Source organism: Heterocephalus glaber, unplaced genomic scaffold (genome assembly GCF_053883595.1).
Source record: "Heterocephalus glaber isolate CG9 unplaced genomic scaffold, H.glaber_assembly_v1.0 deba00001472, whole genome shotgun sequence".
Taxonomy (NCBI): domain Eukaryota; kingdom Metazoa; phylum Chordata; class Mammalia; order Rodentia; family Bathyergidae; genus Heterocephalus; species Heterocephalus glaber.
This window is the reverse complement of record NW_028258315.1, coordinates 89,792,264-89,813,463: the sequence shown is the minus strand read 5'-3', so window position 1 is coordinate 89,813,463 and position 21,200 is coordinate 89,792,264. Positions and strand designations below refer to the sequence as shown.

The 21,200-nt window shown below is 43.4% G+C and overlaps 1 protein-coding gene across 17 annotated transcripts in view; it reads left to right on the top strand.

Annotated features, from left to right (window-relative positions):
• The window catches only part of Cacna2d3 (calcium voltage-gated channel auxiliary subunit alpha2delta 3), a 1,090,211-nt gene that overhangs the window by 925,976 nt on the left and 143,035 nt on the right, over positions 1 to 21,200 (top strand). For all 17 annotated transcript variants that reach the window (XM_087181525.1, XM_087181521.1, XM_087181526.1 and 14 more), the window contains 4 exons: positions 1,505 to 1,598; positions 4,435 to 4,530; positions 10,209 to 10,330; positions 13,042 to 13,122. In XM_087181525.1, coding sequence (XP_087037651.1) covers positions 1,505 to 1,598; positions 4,435 to 4,530; positions 10,209 to 10,330; positions 13,042 to 13,122 — 393 coding nt within the window. The remainder of the gene's footprint in view (positions 1 to 1,504; positions 1,599 to 4,434; positions 4,531 to 10,208; positions 10,331 to 13,041; positions 13,123 to 21,200) is intronic.

Below are 21,200 nucleotides of genomic sequence, written 5' to 3'. Positions count from 1 at the left end.
AAAACAAAAGTATAGAGAGAATACAAAAAACACACTTTGAGTTGCCTGGTAGCTTCTTATTATTTTGCCATATTTGCTTCTGGCATGTTTAAGGGTGAAACATTACAGATAATATTGAGGTCCCTGCCTATGCCTGCCCAGTCCAGTTCCCTACCAGAGAGAATGACCGTTCCATATTTGTCTGCCGTTCTCTTGTATTTTATACTATTAACACATAGGTAAGTATCTATGAACAATATATAACATTATTTTCATTATTTTGTATATTAAACTTTGTAATATGGCAGAATGAACATCTCTAATCCCCAAATCTGAAATCTAAAATGGCCAGATCTGAACCTTTTTGAGCGACAATGTGAAGCCGTGAGGGAAAAAGTCAATAGTGTGAAACTTCATTTCCTATACAAAACTGTTTAAAATGTCTCATGGAACTGGATGCAGGCAGTGCATCTGAGGTGTATATGAATTTCATGTTTAGACTCGGGGCCTTTCCCCAAGATAGCTCATTATGCATGTGCAATTACTCCAAAATCTCCAAGGCTGAAAAATCTGAAACCCTTCTGGTCCCAAGCATTGTAGATAAAGGATATTCAACCTGTTTTTATAAAGAATAATATAACATTATATGTTGTAAATATTATATATCTATATATATAGTAAATATTATGTATCTATTACTACATAAAACATATTATGTATTACTACATATAATATTATAATACAAACGTGTATATGTAGTATACTTGTTTTCATTCATCAAATTTTTGAAATTTGTGTTGGTCGTTTATTTCAATTGTATTTGTTTGAATTACTTCATAGAATTCCATTCTTTTTCATTCTGAGTGAAGTTGGTGGTGGTTTTTACTTTAAGGCAGAACACCTTTGTCTCTTGCTCCCAGCCAAGGAAAGAACTCACCTGCCGGGGGAGACTGGGCACTGTCCTCTGCAGAGAAGGGAGCCCTAGGGTGCTCTCACACTCAGGATCTCCCACTCCTTGGCCCCTCCACAGAGCTCCCAAGAGTCCTTTGGATAGAGACAGATATTCCACTTTAAAATGAAAATAATTATTAACTGGAAGGAATCACCGATCAAGTCCCTGTAGCCATTAAATCATCTTACGGCCATCTGGGAGCAGCATGGGGAAGCCCTGCAGGTGGTTATACGGGGATGGTCATGACAAGAACCAACTTTCTGAGGAGTACTGGTCTCCAGCCCTCGATCTGGGAGCAGTGTGCTGATGTATGGCATAAGCTGCATAACGCAGAGAGGCAGCAGGAGACAAGCAAGGCTCTGGATTGGCTCTCCTGTAGTCCAGTTGCCTCGGCCGGCTCTGTACTACTTGCATATCAGGTGTCAGACTGTTGCCTGTTTTCCAGCTGGTGGGAGGTTAACTCATAAAGCAACATACAGTATAAAAATGTAACAGATACTACAAAAATGAGCCGGTGAGTGCCTCTCTTTGGGGCCTGGCCAAAGCTGGCTTCTCTTCCATCCTTCCTAACAGGTGATAAAGAGTTGATCCAAGAAGTCCTTTTTGACGCTGTGGTGAGTGCCCCTATCGAAGCATACTGGACCAGCCTGGCCCTCAACAAATCTGAGTAAGTGGTTGCACGTGTCCCCCTTCCAGGGCCACTTCCTCACCGAGACTCCAAAATATGGTTATGGTTTAAAGAACCAAACTGTTTTAGGAGCCTGGTGTTAAAGTTCTTTAATTTTCCCCAAAGCTCCAAACCACAAGAGTTAGAGCAGATTAGCAGTGTGGCCTTGGATGGCAAGCTCCTGGGTCTGACGTGTAATTTGTTTGAGTTTCCACATTACACGCAATCCCGCACACCACGACGAGGTAGGGTGACACTTCCGAAGGAGAGGGAGGCGGAAGCAGCGTTTTGCTTCCTGCCTTGCCACAACTTTCTCTCCTTTCCAGTCCCGAGGGAACCTGGGATCCCAGCCAGACTAGGTTGTAAGGGGGACCGGAAGGGAGAGGTCTATTTCGGTGGGTGTCAGATACAGCCCTGCGGTTTTATTTGGGAAGTGAACTCTGGGGGAAGGGAGTGCAGGAAGCCAGGCATAGTTGATGTGAAAGACTAGGGAGAGAACTGCCTTAGCAGATTACTATTATTAACTATACTTTTAAGTAGGCTCCTAGAGAACTGAAATAAGAAGAAATGTCATTCCTGCTTTCTTACACCTTCGTGAGATACATTATTCGGTTCTCTCCACTTTCAGGCTCTTCTTTAGCTCCTTTCTTCATTTTGTCTTCCCTTCTATCTCATCTCTCATTCATTGTGTTCTCATTTTCATCCATTCATCCCAGTATTGAGCATATTAAGCCAGGTACTGGTAAAATGGAGGTAACACGGGCAGACGGAGTCCTTGCCATTATCTATGCAGCATATAGTGTGCTGCGATATTATTTAGAATTGTGATAACCACGCTGAAGAAAAAGTAAAGACACATAGACTGTAGCAAGACAGAGTAGAGGGGAAAGGAGGGTGTGTTTCTGTGCATTCTAGGAAGATGAACAGCATGTGCAAAGGCTCTGCATACTTGACACATTTGAGGGATTTAAGAAGGCCACATAGGGCCGGGGATCTAGCTCAGTGGTTCTGGCACCTGCCTCGAAAGCACAGTGTCCTGGGTTCGATCCTCGATACCAAAAAAAAGGAAAAGATTGGAAAGTTTTTGAAGGCTGTTAAGAAAAGGAACTATATGAGATCCGCATTGTTGAAAAGTCTCTCTCCTGCTCTATGGAGAACATGGTGTGATGGGTGAGGACACTAGTATGCGCTCCTCTAGCACTACGAAGGATCTGGACCTGGACCAGAAGCAGCACAGGCAGAAAAGGTGCTCAGATGGCTCGCCGCAGAAGTAGGGCTCCGGGGACAGGTGAGGGGTGTGCCCGCGTGAGAGCCGGGTGATGGAGCTGTCAGCGTCACTCCCAGGCTTGCATCTTGAGCACCTGGGACTGTGGTGTCATTTAGCCATCGTAGAGGACAGGAGACACAGAGAGAGGAGGAGGCTCGGGGCTGAGCGTGGCTGGCGTTCCTTCTGGACATGGAGGCTTAAGACAGTTGGAAGTCTCCAGGGTGGAGGTGCCAGGTAGGCAGTTTAGCATGTTAGTCTGTAGACTCAAGGAGAGACTGCATTTTCATTCTATTTTGGGGTGTCCTGCTTACTTGCATGAGTCTTGTTCCCTGGGAGGGTGGGAAAGAAAGCCTTGCCTGAGACTTTTCTGTAGTAAACGTGGAACTGTTTCTGTTAGGTTCTCATGAAACTCAAAATCTTGGGCAAGGATTGCTGATTCATTCCTGACACATACGAAAGCTCCCTAAAATGGTAGCTTACTGTGTAGTCACATTTGTTACCGATTGGACCACCTGGCTTTCCATTTTGGTGTAGGCCACAGCAGAAAGAAATGTGCTGTGTTGCTTTTTATTCACCTCTTAAATATTTAAAGGTAGTAGAGGCCACACTGACTACTGCCCAAGACCAAGAAACCAAATGATTTTATATTGAAGATGGCAGGGTTAGTTCTTTGGATCAGATTGCTACTACATCTAGGACAGAGAAGAAAACTCAAGAATTGGCATCATCTTCAAACCTCTAGTGTTAGAATAATATTGTGTTTGTGGGAAAATGCCACTTACATTTTTGAAAGAAGAAATACATATTGCAGATCTCCTAAAGAACACACCTGAACATAAAATCTGCTTTGGAAGTGGAGACCACATTATATTTAGCAAATTTCCAGTTAGTTTTCTTCATCAGGCCATTCTTAGAGTTCTAGCTATGACGTCCACGGGGCTATTTGAAGAAATCATTCTTTTCCTCGTCTCTTTGGGGTTGGTGGTAAGACCTATGCTCCAGTAGATGTTACAGGTTGGTGCCTCCACAACTCTGTGGAAAGACATCCTACTCCCATGTGGGAATCCAGTGTGGATTCCAGGCTGCGGGACCCTGCGGACTTGTTCACTGGCCCAGTTGGTCTTTCGGTGCCATGGCAGACTCCACTCTTCAGTCTCAGAACCAAGAATAGACACAGTAGCACTGAGGCAAAGAGAGAGCCCCGAGGGCTTTCTTTCTCTCCTTTAAGTCCTCATCTTCAGCCTGCTCTCTGAACTTGCACCCAGGAGGACATTAAGATAAAGATATATCTGTAGTTGGAAGCCCACTTTTCTCATGCTGCTTTCTGTTCATTTTTCTAGCAGACATCACCATGAGAGCTTTTGACAGGGGTGAGGGTTGGCAATCTGTGCATGGTGCGGGTGTGTGCGAGTGTGTGTTGGTGTATGTGTGTGTGTGTTTCTATAATTTCTTTGAAAGTTCAGGTTTCAAAGCTACTATTTTGTAAAACATTCTGTGAGGCTTGAAATGCAAAAGCCATTATCTGCTTACTGTCTAGAACATCCCCTGATGGCTGCTGTTCTGTTTCAGGAACTCTGACAAGGGCGTCGAGGTCGCTTTCCTTGGCACTCGCACGGGCCTCTCAAGAATCAACCTGTTTGTTGGGGCTGAGCAGCTCACCAATCAGTAAGTAGGAGGCTCCTCTGCAGGGGCCAGCAAGCTCCTGAGATGGGAAATTCAAAGGGAAGCTTATTTCACTGCTTCGTTCCCCGACCATAGAAACAAAATTCAGGCCACTCCAGCCCTGCTGAGATTTTCTGTGTGTTCACCTGCTGATTGGCCTTTCCCCTTGTTCCCCTGCTTGTTGTCTTTTCTCTGCTGTCCCGGAGTCCTCCATGCCTGGTGAATCCTTTCAGAACTTGGAAGATAATGGAGTGTCTGGAGGAGGAGCAAGAGGGAGGATGCACTCGGTTTGTGCAGCAATGCTGGGGAATTCTTGCCTGTGCCTCTCCTCTGTTGTTTATTTGTTTATGTTTTCTTAAACCCTTGCACCTCTGTGCTTAGCCTGAGGGCTTGCAGAACTGCATACCCCAGTGGGTGGGGGCTATCTGGAGGTGCAGGGGTTGATTGTCTCCTTCCACTTCCAAGGCGGCCCCCAGGGACCCTGGGCCCAGCATGGCTGAGTCCAGCACCTTATGTTCATTACGCCCCTGAGCAGCCCCGATGCCTTCCGAGAACCAGGCCCTCATCCATTGGAAGTCTTTTCTGAGCCCATTTAGAAGTTCTTTCAGTTTCTTTTGTTTGACACAGATGTGTGATTAAGCTAGGGACAAACAGGGCCTGAAACTCCAAAAGGGTGAGTGTGTTTGAATGTGAGTAGGTGAGTTCAGATGGCACCAGGAACCTTCACATACCCTGACCTTCAGGGGACCAGGGATGAATAACCAAAGCTCAGGGTTGTCATGGATTTGTGAGGAGTCAAATCAAGGCCCAAGGAGGAGGTGCTCCCTGCCCCAGGGCCCTAGTTCAGCAGTGCTGCGTGTGCTTAGGTGAGGCCTTGACAGCAACCAGAGAACCTTGCAAAACCAGTCTGGTAAAGGGCAGGTGGATCAATTTTTACAGGTTTTGGAATACTGGGTTTCAATTCCTGTCTTAGAACTTTGGCTTTCTCAGTATCACAGTTTATGGTTTGTGAAGTTTTCTGTAGTCTAACTTGATATTTTAAAGCTCTTTTTAGCTCTGTACCCCTGCACAAGTCTTTGTCCAGAGGGCAAGTTCCCAGGAAGGACTAGAAGTGTCAACTACACATTGTCCTCTCCCATGACCATTCAGAGAGTGAAGCAAGATCCAGAGACGGACTTTCTTTTTTTTTTTTTTTTTTTTTGTACCGGAGATCGAACTCGAGTCCTTGCGCTTGCGCAGCAGGCGGCGAAACCACTGAGCTAAATCCCCAGCCCCAGAGAGATAGACTTTCTAATGCTCAGAGGGGATGGGGGCACCTGTGGCTAGTATTAAAAGTTCATCAAGCAAATAAGGAATACAGTAGCAACAAAGAAATGTGGCACCTTGCTAGTCTGCTAACTGTATTATTGTGACAGATTGGAAAGACAGTGCGGTCACATTTGAGGGTGCCAGGATGTGTGCCTAGCTCATCCATCCACTTAGTTGCCTTCTTTCTGTTCAGCCAGAAAGTGAGGGTTATGATCTCCTTTGGTTACTGTGAAGATCCAAATACCTGTAGTTGGAAAACTGCCTTGGGAACCAAACAGTATCTACAAGTTATAACCTCTGAGGCACTGGTGCAACCCAGCTTGGGTATCACTGACTGTGTAGATGAATAACTCTTCCGTCTTCAAGAAGCATGTATCATTGATTCATATGGAGGCACCTTGAGATCTGTTATTTTCTTTTCTTTCTTTTTTTTTCTTCTTTTTGGTGCTGGGGATTGAACTCGGGTCCTTGTGCTTGCGCAGCAGGCGGTGAAACCACTGAGCTAAATCCCCGGCCCAAGACATCTGTTGTTTTCGAGTCTTTCACCTGCCTGTCTCTACCCTTCAAATGGTATTTATTTAGATTTACCTATGTGTATACACTCTCCTAGCAAGGGATATAAATGTTTTAGAATTTTATTTTTTGTTTTTGACTAGGGAGCATGAAAGAAAGGGCTCAAAGTATTGGGCAGAGAAATAGATCATATCAAATTCATACCCTGGCATTGGTTTATACCATTATTAGTCTTTTACATGGAGATTCCATCCCCTGTTTCCATCACTTGCACTCAGAAGAAGTTTAATTATGTTCATGGCCTCTTAACTGGGCCATTGTCCCCAATGCTGCCAGGATTCTATTTTGTGCCTTCAGTTGATGTCTGCATACCTACAGCATCTTACACACGTACAGCATCTAGTGAAGTTAGCATTCACTGTGTACTTACTAGTCTCCACAGCCCTAAGTTCAAAAGGTGACCATTTCATACCTTCTACTTGAACCAAAAAGAAGAAAAGCAGCTCTTGGGATTTAAGAATCCTATATATTTATTTGAGTTCATTTCTAGGATATAGAGCCTTTTCACATTTGATCTTATGTAGTACTGACGGTACCCTGGTAGACTGTTATTATTCCATTTTGTATATGAGAAAATGAGGATTTAGAGTCAATTACTCACCCAGGGTCACTCAGCTGTAACCTAGACCTGCTGTATACAATACAACAGTCGCGTGGATCCAGAAGTAAGCTGGATCTTTCATTCTGAAGAGTGTTCTTGGTCTCCTATAGAATCAGATCTCTCCTCCCATCTCTCCCTTTTGAATCACTGTTTAGTAGGTATAGATAGACACATTCAAGTTTCCAAGCCACCTGGCCCATTTGGCTTCATGCCAGAGCTGGCAGAGACCGAGTGCTGTGGCTTATCTCTGCTGCCCTGGATGCACCATTCCGGAACTCTCACCTACCCTCCCCAAAGTCTGCATGTTGGTGCCAGGCCAAGTGAGGACCCCCTCAGACCTTCCAATCAAGCTCCCAGCCCATCTGCCACGAGTCTGAATAAAAGCCCCAGTAGCACCATAGCTGCTGCAGGGCCTCTTCCCTGTGGTTCCGGCCATCACAGTTCCACACAGGCCTTGGGCTCAGCTGTGGCTGTGTCCCTGGTGCAGCATGGATGACAGCCCTTCAAGGGTTGGGCAGCAGAGGCCCCTCTCCCAGCTGTCCAAGTCAGGGTCTCAGGTCTAAAAAATATGAACATCAAAATGTCAATATTTAGGAAATCTGATGATTTTGGGATCAAGAAACAGTACCACTGGCTACAGCAGTGGTGGGAAGAGCGTGCTGAGAGCATTGAGGCCGGAAGTCCCTGTGTTTGGCATTCTGAGTAGCTCAAGAAACTAGTGCACCTTCTCATGCTGTGACTCCTGAGTCAGCTTTCTAGATTAGAGGAAGGTGCTTTGACCAAAAGGTTTTTCATTGTTGGAGAGCATTCTTGGTGATGGTCAGTAAACAAATGTTGGTAGCTCTGATACATCATCCTCTTTTTGATCTGCTCTGACTAGCAGCATAAAATCTTTTGACAGCATTAACACAGAAGAGCAGCTGCAGAGGTAGTAGCCATACTGCTGAAAGCCTTTGAGGGAACTGGAAGATATTATTTAAAAGAGGTACAGAAAATTGTTTTTAATACTTCAGGAGCTCTTGTCTGGATATAAGATTTGATTTATCCTGTGATCATTAAGCATACATTGAGTGCCCACTGAGTGTCTTGACCTGAGGATATTGGAAAGCATAACATCTCTACCCTCAGAGAAGAATTAGGTGCCAGTGCAGCTTACAGGGAGGCAGATTCCAGAGCTGTCTAAGAACTTTGAGGGTGGGCTCTAATGAAGTTGGTTTCCTGTCAAAGAAGTGGGCTCTACTGTACTTCTACAGAGGTCAAGAGTGCACTGGTTGGCTATAACCTAAAACTAGAGAAACTTTTCGAAATAGAGTGCTAAGTTCATGAAACCAACTAGTTATAACTTAGTATAAAAATGTATCTCCATGGTCTGTGATCCCTGGTCCAGACTCCATGCTGCAAATGGCTGTATTGAAAGCAATGCCATTTCCGGTCCAACTGATGGCCTTTTCCCTAATCTATACACTGTTTCCTGATTGTTCTCCCTTTGTGAAAAACCTCTGCAGAGCGTGGACTAGCCAGGCAGCCTTTCATTCTCTGAGTTGTACCATAATGGCCAAATAAAGTGCTCGAGTACCAGAGAGTAAATATGGCTCTCTGGAGCTAAATGCAGTCAACAATCATTGGTTGGGATCTTAGTATAGTAGCCCCCTCTTATCCTGAGGGGGTGTGTCCCAAGACCGTCAGTGGGTGTTTGGATAGTATAAGCTCTGTATAATACTCTTTTTCTATGCATATATACCTGTGATAAAGCTTAATTTATCAACTAACCAGAGTAGGCAGTTAACAATAATCACTAATAATGGGTAGAACAATTATAATAATATAATAAAAGTTATGTGAGTGTGCTCTCTCTTTTTCTGTCTCTCAAAATATCTTATTGTCCATCTTTCTTGTGATGACGGTAGATGATATAAGATCTTCATAGTGAGAAGAAGTGAAGTCAATGCTATAGGCACTGTGACATAACTACTATGTGTAGGTTACTTGAACACAAGCTCTGTGATACCACAGCCATTGGTCTGATAACCAAGTCACTAAGTTCTTAATGGGCAGGTAGTGTATATAGCATGGAAACACTGGACCAAGGGGTGATTCATTTCCAGACTGGGATAGTATGACACAGCAAGACATTTCATCCCACTACTCAGAATGGCACACAATTTAAAACTTACAGAAATGGTTTTTTTCTGCAATTTCCATTTAAGATTTAAGAATGTGGTTGACCACCAGTATTTTCTCATTTCTATGAGTAAAAACTATCAGTAAAAACTTTTCTACCAATGAACTGTTTATCAATAAAAACTTTTCAGAAAGCAAAACTACTGATAAGGAAAGACTACTGTCCTTTTCATGTTCTGTGGAGGAGTGAATGAATAGCAAAGCTGCTATCCACAGAGATCTTGGGAGGCTTGGGGAAAGCATGTGGTAATTGTGCAGATTAGAACCAGGCTATGGACCCAGGATGGGCCAAGAATTTGTACTCTGTTGATTCATGAGCACATGGTATTTGAAGTGCACGTTGTAATTTACATTTCAAAATTGTTAAGAAACAAATTTTAATGTCGTTACCATGCATAAAAAAAGATAAGTTGGTGAGGTGATACATATGTTAGATAACTGAATTGACTCTACAATGTCTACACAGACTGAAACATAACATTGTACGCTGTAAGTTCCCCACAATAGTTATGTCCATTCAACCTAGGTTAATAATAATTTAAAAAGAAGATGAGCATGACTTTGAGAAGAACATATTATGGGGAGGGGAATGTCTGTGGCCTTCTGGCTAAAGGGTAGGGCTGTGAGGAGCTGCCAGTGAGAGCGGAAGAAGAGGAGTCCACGGAGGGGAGTAAGTGGTCCTCTTTGTCTGCAGAGCAGGGAGATGAGGGAAGAAAGACACAGAGGTCCTGACATGGCCCACCCTTACATCCTGTATGCTTTTCCTAAGACAAGGGATTTACCACTGGATACACTAGGAAGAACTACTTTGCCCCCTTGGACTCTGACTGCCAGAGCTTTACAGAGATCTTTTTGAGTGATGTGGGTGCATTATGTTGACTTGGATCCCCTCAGTGCTGAAAAAGGCAAGTAGGACTTCCAAAAGCCAGCCCTGCTTTTCCCTGGCAGAGGCTCTTAGACAAACTGTGTCTGCCCTGACTGAGCTGAGTGGTGCAGTGCTTTTCTTATTCATTTTCAGGGACTTCCTGAAAGCTGGAGACAAAGAGAACATTTTTAACGCAGACCATTTCCCTCTGTGGTACCGAAGAGCTGCTGAGCAGATTCCAGGGAGCTTCGTCTACTCGATCCCTTTCAGCACAGGTGGGCGTCCTGGTGGGAAGCAAGACTGAGTCTGTCGGATCCCGCCGCCCTGGCCATGGTGCCCAGTGTGCGGGAGCTGCCCGAATGCTGGGGGAGCCAAGCTTGACCTTCAGAGTTAATGCTGATTATTTGGGCCTGTCCTGAGCCAGTGACCATGAGCCTGCTCCGTGAGTAATAGCCCCAAGTAAAATGAAGGTTTTACTTACCCAGGCCTTGTGAAGGGCATTTCAGGAAGGAGAGCTGGTATTTTTCACTGTGTGGAGTTTGAATACCTACACTCAGTTGATTTGTTTTGTTATTGTGGCTCCACTTTGGAGAAAGGTCAGGCTTTCTTGCCAGAATCTTCAGCCAGTCTTATCATTTCAAGGTCCATGTTCCCTATTGGAACACAACTGATCTCAGCTGATCTGCAGGGGCAAAGACCAGGCCTCGGTATATCCTCTCTGCCTTCCCAGCAGAGGGCTACAGTGACCAGTGAGAGGCACGTAATGGATGTTTTGGTCCTAAGACGCCATGATGTTATGAAAAGATTAAAGCCACTTCCCTCCAAAAAGAACAGAGTGCTGTCTCATTTCAACCAGTTTGTTTTTAAAATTTTTTATTAGAATATGTTGGCAGTACATAATGCAGTCCTTATGTAGAGTTGGTGCATGCACATAGCACATCTTAATTCCTCTTTTCGTGCACTTTCTCTCCCTTCCCCTCCTCCATCACTTGATCCCTTCCCATTTGGAGAAGATCTGTCTCCTTACTTCTTATTGTGGTTTTCAGTTGTCCTTGGCTTTTTCTTGTCTCCTGTTTCTTGTCTCGTGTTTCCAATATATTTGGTGCTTACTCTGCATAAGCCTCCACTGTATACTGGGAACTCCACAAGCTTCAGAGATCAATGAGACCTAGTTCTATGAATTCCAGTTGCTTTGGAGAATTCAATCTATATTTATATTTTGCATTAGGGCCTTTTAGGCTACCTCTTCCAGACATTACTAGCTAACCCTAAACGAAGCTTATTACGGCTTAGTGTCAAACTCGCCTCCCTGTTCTCAGCACTTTCTCATTTCCATGAATGAACATGTTTTCAGAAAGAGTGTGTTTGAAACTTGTAGAAGAGATGTTGAAAAGAGTGGCTCAATAATTAGTTGAATGGACCCATTAGGGTGACAGTTTCTAACTGATGAAGATACTCAAGAAAAGTGTGAATGTTGTTGATGAGATTTTCTCTCTGGATGGGATTTCAGACTAGATCATCTGTCAGGTTCTTTTCTGGTCTAAGATTCTTTGAGACTGGTCCTTTGCTTATAGGCATTTGTGAATGGTCGTGTGTGTGTGTGTGTGTGTCCTCAGATATTAATTTCCAAGTGTCTGAAGCTCTTTCTTTATTTTATATCCATCACTTTCATCGCTGGACATATCAGCTAAGACAAGTGAATTTTTTCATTTTGCCTCAAAGCTATGAACAGTCACATCATTTTCTATCTCATGACTTCCTTCTTCACACAGTTCTATAAAGAAAAACATAGAACTGAGCTTGTTGTTCATCTGATTCCAAACTGGGATCATTCAGTCTCTCCTGTGACAAGTGCTGTGCAGGGAGAAATATGGGAGTAAAAGTGTCCCCAGACTGCTTTGTGCTTTTGCATTTGGGGGTGACAGCCCCTGGCACCAGTTTGCTTTGATATTCACTATTTATCCTAAAACAATTATGTATAGTAAAACCAAATTCTTGTTAATTAAAAATTGTTGTTATACTGCTTTTTGGAAATAACTTTTTCACTGAACTTTTAACATAGCATACAATGAAAGGAAATTTGTCATGATCGTGGTAATGTTACAAATGATGTAACAGCAGATTCCATGGCCCCTTTAAGTTCAAGGAAAATCTTTAAAATCACCAAGTGCACTGAGGTGAAGCACTTGGTCTCTCCTTTTCTCTACTGCCTGTCAGATAGCTGTAGACTCTGGAATAGAAGCTGCTTAGACTTGGTCAAGGAGAAAATTCCGGATTATTTAGGTCATAGGTATATTCAAATGCAAGTTTGCCTTCCCTTCTTAATTCAGCTGGACTCCATTCAGTTTACATTCACGGGGCACCTCTTCTGAGGCAGGCACTGGACTCACAGTTATTAACTGTGGATGTTCAGAATTTGTGCTCATCACCTTTAATTCATGGGCATTTAAGCTATTGTTCGTAATAAAAAATCTGTTAATCTACTAATGCCATATTATTATCACATGAATAAGAGTTTAAAGATTTCATTCTAGCTCTTTTTCTCTTTAGAATGGTTTTGTTCAAAAAATTTGGACTCGGAATTAAGATTTTATAGATCACTTGAGATTTACCCAACAAATCAGAGCTGCAGTTGCCGCCTTATTGTAAAATAATTTCAAAATTCCAACTCTTGCAGCTCCTCATGGCTGTATTTATAGAGGTGGTATAAATGCGACTGCTGACACAGGAAACATTGCTGTTAGTAACCACAGATTAGCAAAACATGTGGTGCTCTGTGGTGGTCAGTGACTTGAGTTGAAGAGCTGGACGTTCCCCAGTACAGGTGGTCGTAACTCAGTGCACCTAGTCCAGCACATGTGGCTCAATAGAGCAACAGACTGTCCACTGCCCAGAAACCCGAGCTCCTGGAACGGAGACTTGCAGAATTGGTGGCTTTGGGCTAGTGTGATCTCCATTTTTGTCATGGTGGTTTCTCTCCTTACAGGAACAGTCAACAAAAGCAATGTGGTAACAGCAAGTACCTCCATCCAGCTCCTGGATGAGCGGAAATCTCCTGTGGTGGCAGGTGAGCAGTGGATTTTGTTCATGAGTGTAACATGGGCACCCCCTTGTCTGGCCAGTCAACTACTTCTGTATGTTGTATTTATTCTCCAGAGTATTAGTTTCAAAAGAAGAAAGAAAGCAAAAGTAACTTTTCCCTCAATTTGATGTTACCTCCTCCAAACTAAGGCTTGTAATGGCTGGTGATAGTTGATGCAAAAACAGAAATCTTTCCTGGAGTTTCTGTGAAATGCTGAGCCAGTGAGTGATTGATGGTATGTGCTGTGGAGAATTTCTTGACAGTATGTAGTCTGCTCCCTTCAAGGAAACTTCACATCCTTAACTTCTGTGTTGTTAAGATAACAGCGGGCTTACAAGGAAATTGTAGGTTTGTGTAAGGCAAACATGAGCTGAAATGTGTCCTTCTCCAGGGAGACTGAGATTTTCATCACTGTAATCCTCCTGGGGAATTACAGTTAGACGTATCTGCAGGTGCTGGGTTTGGGACCAGGGGATGAGCCAAACCATCTTAGAACTGAGAGTCTCGAATTGTCAAAGAAGTCCTATGGCTGGCTTTTCACATTTCTCTTGGTTCTCAGGAGTGTCAGTAGATATGTGTGGCTGACTGGGGGCTTTTATTAGTGGTATTTGGCCTAGAAACTACCACAAACCCTCCTTGGAGGACAGCTGCTGACAAGAACAAGACCTTAGAGCTTGTCTGGCACAGTGTCCATTCTGATATGTAATTATTGGACCCATTGGTTGATGGATGGGTGATACGCTCCAAGCACTGTCCTCATATTGGCTGGGCTTGCCAAAGGGAGTCATTTGTTTTCCAGCAGCCTCCCTCATTAAATTGTATTTTAGGGTGACTTTGAACATCAACATCTCTACCTCTGCACACTGATAATTTGTGGAAAGGAATGCAAGTGGAGCAGATGGTGCAGACCTGTTTGAAGTGGTTGCCTTTTGGCTGGGAAATACTACTTTTTCCTCCACTGTATTTCTGACCTAGCCTGTGCTTCATGATTATACTATCAGAGACTGAAAGATCTGGGGATAGTCACCTGGTTATTCTTAGTTATTGGCTATGACAAGGAAGACAGCCTTATGTATCTGACCTGTAGCTTATCTTGAGCCAGGCAAACCTATAATTAACGAGCCAGGCGATATGGGCTCTGAGGATGCACAGCTGCTGTCTTCAAATTTTGCCACTTAATGCCTTGTATTCCTTAAGGAAAGCAAGAGATAGGATCATTTAACTCAGCAAGATTTATTTTTGCTTAAAGGGGGGTCAGACTTGCTTACCGCCAGGCTGTCCCAGGAAGCTAATTCTGGAGGCATGTTATTTCCCAGGAGCTGGGGCCACAAGCAACAGCTGTCAAAGACATGGTCCAGCCAAAGCTGTCTGTCTGGACCAAAACTTCTTTAAAATCCTCTCCACAGAATTCTCATTCAGTCATCTGAAAGGATGCTCCAGGTATGCCCTAAAATCACTGTGTCCACCCTACCTACCTCTGTTTGAGTTTAAAATTTGAGTTCGAATGTCGCCAAATGCCTTACATTTCATAAATGTCTGCTTGGCTGATATGAGTGAAAAGTGGACTCAGCTAGAGGACTGCGTATCCAGCCTGGAGGAGAACGTGCGTTTTCCAAATGGCTTGCTGGTCTATTATTAAGTTATGCAGCTGGCCGGAGACCACAAGAGGTCACGAGACACAGCCTGGCTCACCATGAGTGGGTAGGAGAGGCATCCTCCTGCTTGTTGCTCCTATGTATGTGTTGGCTGGTCCCTATGTTCAGAAGATAATTATAGAGAAACACCGAGAGGCCAGATCATCTGGGGAACTGTATTTAGTTTAAACCGTTTAAAGCTGGTGACTATTAACCTTTTTTTTCCAGCTGAGTTTGGTAGGCATGAAAAAACCCCGAATTGCCTGGTTTTGAACTCGAGGGCTGCTGTGGACAGAGTCCCACAAGACAGTGACCTCCAGGGGGCCTCTCTGCCTCTCAGAGCAGAGCAGCCTCTGGAGCACATCCCCCAGGTTCCACTGACTCTGACTCAGCCATCGGGTCGCTGTGAGATTAGGCTCAGTGATGTTCCCCATTTCATTTACCTCGAGTGGGGCAGACAGCGTTCACTGCTGTGCAATGTAGTAGGTCATTTTAATCGGCCTTACTTTGGCAGACGAAGATGAGTATGTAAGCAGGCTTGTTCCTCTTCAGCCTTCGTCCAACAGCAGATGCCATGCAGCCAGCTGTCAGTAATGCAGGGTCACACTGAAATCCTTGCATTCAGTTGACATTTACCTGAAAGAAAAGGTGAACAACTGCAAATAATTCTCAAGGACCTTTGAAAGGTCTGCCCTGCTCCCAGGCCTGATCTGGAATTCTTGGGTTCATTGAACGTATGCATCCTTTCAGGGTAGAGTTTTTTGCTTTATTTTGTTTTGTTTCTTCTATCTTTTTGAGGCAAAAACATTTAGATACTCTTCTGTCACTGACATCTTTGAAGCCACGCTGGTCAAACTTGGCAGGGTTCCTTTTGTGCGGCAGCCTCGGTGCATAAAGCATCCCCATCCATCTCCTGGGCTTGTGGCCTGGCTCACGGTCCTTCTCATAAGGGGCCTGCCAGATCTCCAGCTGCCACCAGTGCGCAGCGTTTTCTTAATTCTTTCCCCCTGCACAGGAAGAAGTGGCAGGACTTTCCCTTCGGCCAGCCCAGTTTCTCCCGAGCCATGGAACTTTCTGTGTATCAGACCTCCAGTCCTTTCTTCTGTCAGTATTAGACATTCAAATCTTGGGCTGTGAAACCACTAGATATTCAAATTTTGGAGTGAAACCACGTAAGTTTCACTGACTCTGTTGCTTGCTGAATATGAGGTCTTGAGTCTCTATGGGTCATCTAAAATAGGGTTGACAATATTACCTCCCTTTCTTTATTCGTGTCAGGTAAACACCTGGATATGAAGAAATACACGAATACTAGCATATAGTATATGGCATATAGAGGTACCCAGTTTTTTGGGTAAGTCACATTTGTTTCTTTGCTCACTCGTGTGGGAAATACTCCATGAGGCCCTGCATTTGCTAGGCACCCTAGCTATCAACGTAATGGACATCCCCACTCTCCTGTCACAGATTTGTAAAACAGATTTTTTAAAGACATGTCTATGTAGAGCTGGTAAATAAAAAAGCTAAGTCATTATCTTGAAGGTTCTAGAGGTCAAAGATTTTCTTCTTTCCTTCCTCTGCCCCTCAAAGCATAGCCCAGTAAAGTATCTAGACCCTATTTCAATGATGATTTTATAAACTGAGTGAACTCATAGAAACCTGCTTTGCCCTAACTTAATTATTATATTAGTCAGCTTTCCCATTGCTGGGACACAATACCCAACACCCACAACTTAAAGAAGAGGCTTGATTTGACTCATGGTTTCACGGGGATTCAGTTCGTGTTGACAGGCTCCAGGGCAGGAACAGCATGGTGGAAGGGGATGGCAGAGCAAAGCTGCTTAGTGCATGGCAGTCAGGAAGTAGAGTAAGGAGACAGTGCCAGAGAGAAAGGGGCCAGGGACCATATAGGGTACCCGAGGTCACACCCCCTTGACCTCCCTAGGCATACCCAGATGTGTGCTTTACGAACGCACTGGGTGGCTCCCCAGTCAGCCAAGTTGACAGTGAAGCTTAACTGTCACAGTGATTTGCAACCCAAGTGCCATAAGTAACAAATCCTGGTAGCAGTTCTCCAGTCTGCTCTCAATGGGAAGAGCAACAGTCGCGGACACTACTTCTGACATGCAGTACAGAAATGACCTAGAAAGGACAGTAAGAAGGCTCCAGGAAGAAGAATTGAGCCAGGCAAAGGTGTGGCTCATCCTTGAATCACTCTCTGACCTCCTTACTGACCTTCTAGATGCTCCCTCTGACAAATACAAAATATTTAATCTCCGCCTTTGTTAAAAAGTTCAGACTTCTCAATTTTTAAAATAATACATAATGAATTCTGAATTATTTGCATTTTCGTCTTTTTTAGCAGGTTGACAGTACATCATGGTTACGTTCCTCATGGGGAGTTGATACGAGTACATAATACCTTTTAGTTTCTTTTTTCATCCCATTCCACTCCCCTCCTTTCCTCTTCCCTCTGTCTCTTTTCCCCTTCCCTTTGCAAAACATTTATTTCTCTGCTCCCTATTATCTTGTATTTTGTTCTTTATTTATATTTTAGGTTTCTTATACAAGAGAACCCATGTTCGCATTCATTTAAAATATACATTTTATGTATAATAGGTCATGTGAAATAGGAAGAAAAGGGGCAAAGGGGAAGGAAGTGGGAGGGCTAGGGGAAAGGATAGAAGGGAATGGGATTAATATGAGAAAATGGAAAAATAGGGACAAAATCTTTGTAAATAGGGAGGAATGGAGGGGTTGAATGGAGAGCTGGGCAAGGGTGAAAAATAAGAACCAAGAGAGACTATGTAAAGGTGCAAATTTCCAATGATGAACGTCATTATATTGTATACCTAAAATGTACTAATGATTAGAATGAATAATCAATAACGCAAAATAGGAAGAAAAGGTCCAAAGGGGTAGGGGTAGTGGGAGGCACAGGGGAAAGGAAAGAAGGGAAAGGAAAAAATGCTGAGAAATGGAAAAAATGGAAATAAAGCCTTTGTAAATAGGGAAGGGTGGAGGGGGTGAAGGGAGGGCTAGGAATGGGGAAAAAATAAGAACCAAGACGCATCACGTAAAGATACAGTTCCCAATGAGAAATGTAATTGTGTTGTATACCTAAAATGTACCAATAAATAATTTAACAAAAAAAATATACATTTTAGCATATCACAATCTAAAATTGTCCCTAATAATGTTCTGTTTTAATATCTTGAATAATTGTGATCCTCTAGGGGCAAGGACTCTCTCAACTTTTTTTGTTAGCAAAGCCAAGAACAAAGGCAAATACATGGTAGATACAAGAGAAATATTGTCTGAATAAATTATTCAAGGAAGGTGGATTTCATGCCACATATTATATGGGAATATAAGCAGATGTAGGGACATAAGCTTACAATTCACTGACTAGACATTAGAAACACTGTGCTTAACTAAAATTCTAAGAGGAATACTCAGCATCAAAACTCCTGTCTATGCCATAGTAGTGTGAGAAAGACCAGCATGAACATCTCAAGGAATAGAAAAACCACATGGTGTATGATCTTAATGGCAATTGTGTCAGGCAGTTGCCACCTCTCTGGCAGCAGAAGTTGTTTCTGAGGGCTTAGTGTCCAATGTGATGCTTAGAATAGCTAGTCTGTTAATCCACAGAAAAATATAAACATTATAGTATTGGTTTCCTATAGAAACAGCTTTTTCAAACTACAGAAATTTACATACCAAAAATTTACTGATGTTCATTGTAAAATTTAGTGATTTTCAGTAAAAGGTTTTTTGGAGGAAGGTCTCATCTGCTCATCTGCTTGCTTCCGTTTAAGAAACACAGACCACATTAGATCCATTGGTGGGGAAAATTTGAAAGTGTGACTTATGTGGGATTATTTTACTCTAATGAGCTTGTTAGGACAGTGATGATTAGCATCAATAAATCATTAGCTATTGTCAGATATGTGTTATTTAAACTAAGTATGATGTTTTATATGGGCCCTTCATTGTAGATGAATAAATAATGTTTCATAGTCACACACTCAGCTTAACCACATTACTTCGGTGGGACCTTACATATTTGATATGTATGAGTTAACTAGCATGTCAGGAATCATGTGCCAAGTCTGCATAGATAAATTTCTCGTTTGTTAAATCTGAGCAAAGAAAATGTTTTACCTTTACAAAAATTAATACTTAGTGATTAAGCCAGTAGTTGCAAACCAGGGATGGTCTCACCCCTTAGGGACATTTGGCAACATTATAGAAAGTGATCAGGAGGAATGCTACTGGCATCTGGTGAGTAGAGGTCAGGAGTGGAGCCAGAGATCCTACCAAGTGCAGGACAGCCCCACAACAAATAATTACCTGGATTAAATGTCAGTCATGGTGAGGTTGAGAAGTGCTGGATTAAACTTACAGGCAAAGTTTACCTCTTGTTATTTGTCAACTCATTTTTCCCTGTATAGGGTAAACCATTCAATAAATCCGTATTTCATGCTTACTGTGTACCTGTGCTGAGGCCACAGCTGTGAGCAGTGAGTTGGAGGATAGGTTGTGTTGATGGAGTGACAGGGGCACTGTTGACACCCTATGCCCAGAGTGGGGTGGGAAGGAGTGACCGCTGCTGGTGGGAGAATGAGAACACTAAGCACAGCCCAGCTGCTGCTAAGGGAGGGCTCCCGGGTGTGCTGGAGATGCACAGCTCTAAGTGTGGCAGGAATGGGAGGGCAGGAGGGAGGGAGAGGGAAGGAAGGAATTTCAGAAATGGTAAGTGATCTCTAGAAAACAGAGATAAAGAGGAAGTGTGGCTGGCAGTAGCAAGGGGGAGAGGCACGCTGTGTTCACACGCGTGTGCGTGTGTTGGTATCTGGGGGAGGCGGTGCCTTTCTTAAGTTGGGTGGCAGCTGGGGAGGCCTCCCCAGTGAGTGATGTGTGTGAAAACCTGAGTTATGAGATGCAGCTGTCGTGCAAGGGTCTGCGGGGAGAAGAGACTTCCAGACAGAGGGAGTTAACTTCTCTGTGAATTTTGGATGAATCTGGGCTGTGATTCCTCATACATGTGTCCATGTTCCAGATGTGTACTCTCAGACCTGGATGAGTCTCGGGTCTGGGGGCATTGATCAGAATCTGAAAAACAAAGTTGAGGGTCAGGTGGGTAGGTGACCCACGTGGAGATGTAGAATCCAAGTCAAGCCTCTGCTCTATACTATGAGCTGTGAGGTAGAACTTTTGGTGTTAGGCATCAGTGGGTTTTTTTGGTTTTGATTTTTTTTAACGGATAAGGAGGAATAATGCAGAGACAAAAAGAGGTTTAAAACAGTAACACTGACAAAAACAAATTTTATGGAAATGGTTTAGTGATGAAGTTGCCGATTATCCTGGGTTTAATGTCTCCAGTAGAATTTGAAAGTTAGAACTGACCATTGGAGCAGCTGCTCTGCAGGCCGCAGTAGCCAGGGACAAGGGCACGCTGAGGCTGGTTGGTCCCAGAGTAAAAATAGCAGTTTGGAGAAACTGGATCCTCGGTGCTGCCTCTCCAGGGAACTCTACCAAGCCGTGTCCCTTGAGAAACCCCATCAACAGCCTCAGCATACCCTCCACCCCAAGTCAGCAGCAGAATTTCGGGGCGACCAGTTCTCACACCTCATGACTTGCACTTTCTGAACTGGAACATTAAGCCAACCTCTTCCTGTGGCGAGAGTGGGATCTGGACAGTAAGGTCAATGTGAACTGTTCAGAAGCGAGCACAGAGCTGTCCCCTCTCCCATGCCTACAGGCCTTTAGCTTTCACCTTCATACACAGGTTGTTTGGTACTTAGTTTGGATTTCTAACGGTTGACTTTTTTAAAAGATGGAAATTTATTTCATCAGCACAGGAAAAGACTGGTATTAGCCAACATTGAAATATTTTGCACGCCCAGATCCAGTCTATTTTGAGGGACATCTCTCCTTCCTGTTGAAAGAAATAAATGAATATATATTCCAGTATAGCACATTATACCTGTATATAATGCGTGGTAAGTGTGTATGGTTGAGGAGTCAATAATCTTTAGCTTGGGCTGGGGATTTAGCTCAGTGGTTTTGCTGTCTGCTGCGCAAGTGCAAGGACTAGAGTTCGATCCCCGAAACCAAAAAAAAAAAAAAATAATAATAATAATAATAATAATACTCTTTAGCTGAACTGATAAAATTGCAGTTGTTATCATGAAGAATTACTGTATGTAATATTCACCACCACTCACTAGCCAGTCTTTTCCCTATACATTTTCTCTATAAAACTTTGCATGTGGGAATATCATCCGAGCATCTTGACAGGTTTCATAGCAAAACTTTGAAACTCATTTTCATGCACCAATACAGTACTTTAGAGTGGAGGTTGGCACACTGTAGCCGAGAAGGCCAAATCTAGGCTATCACCTGTTTTGTTTTCTACAGTTT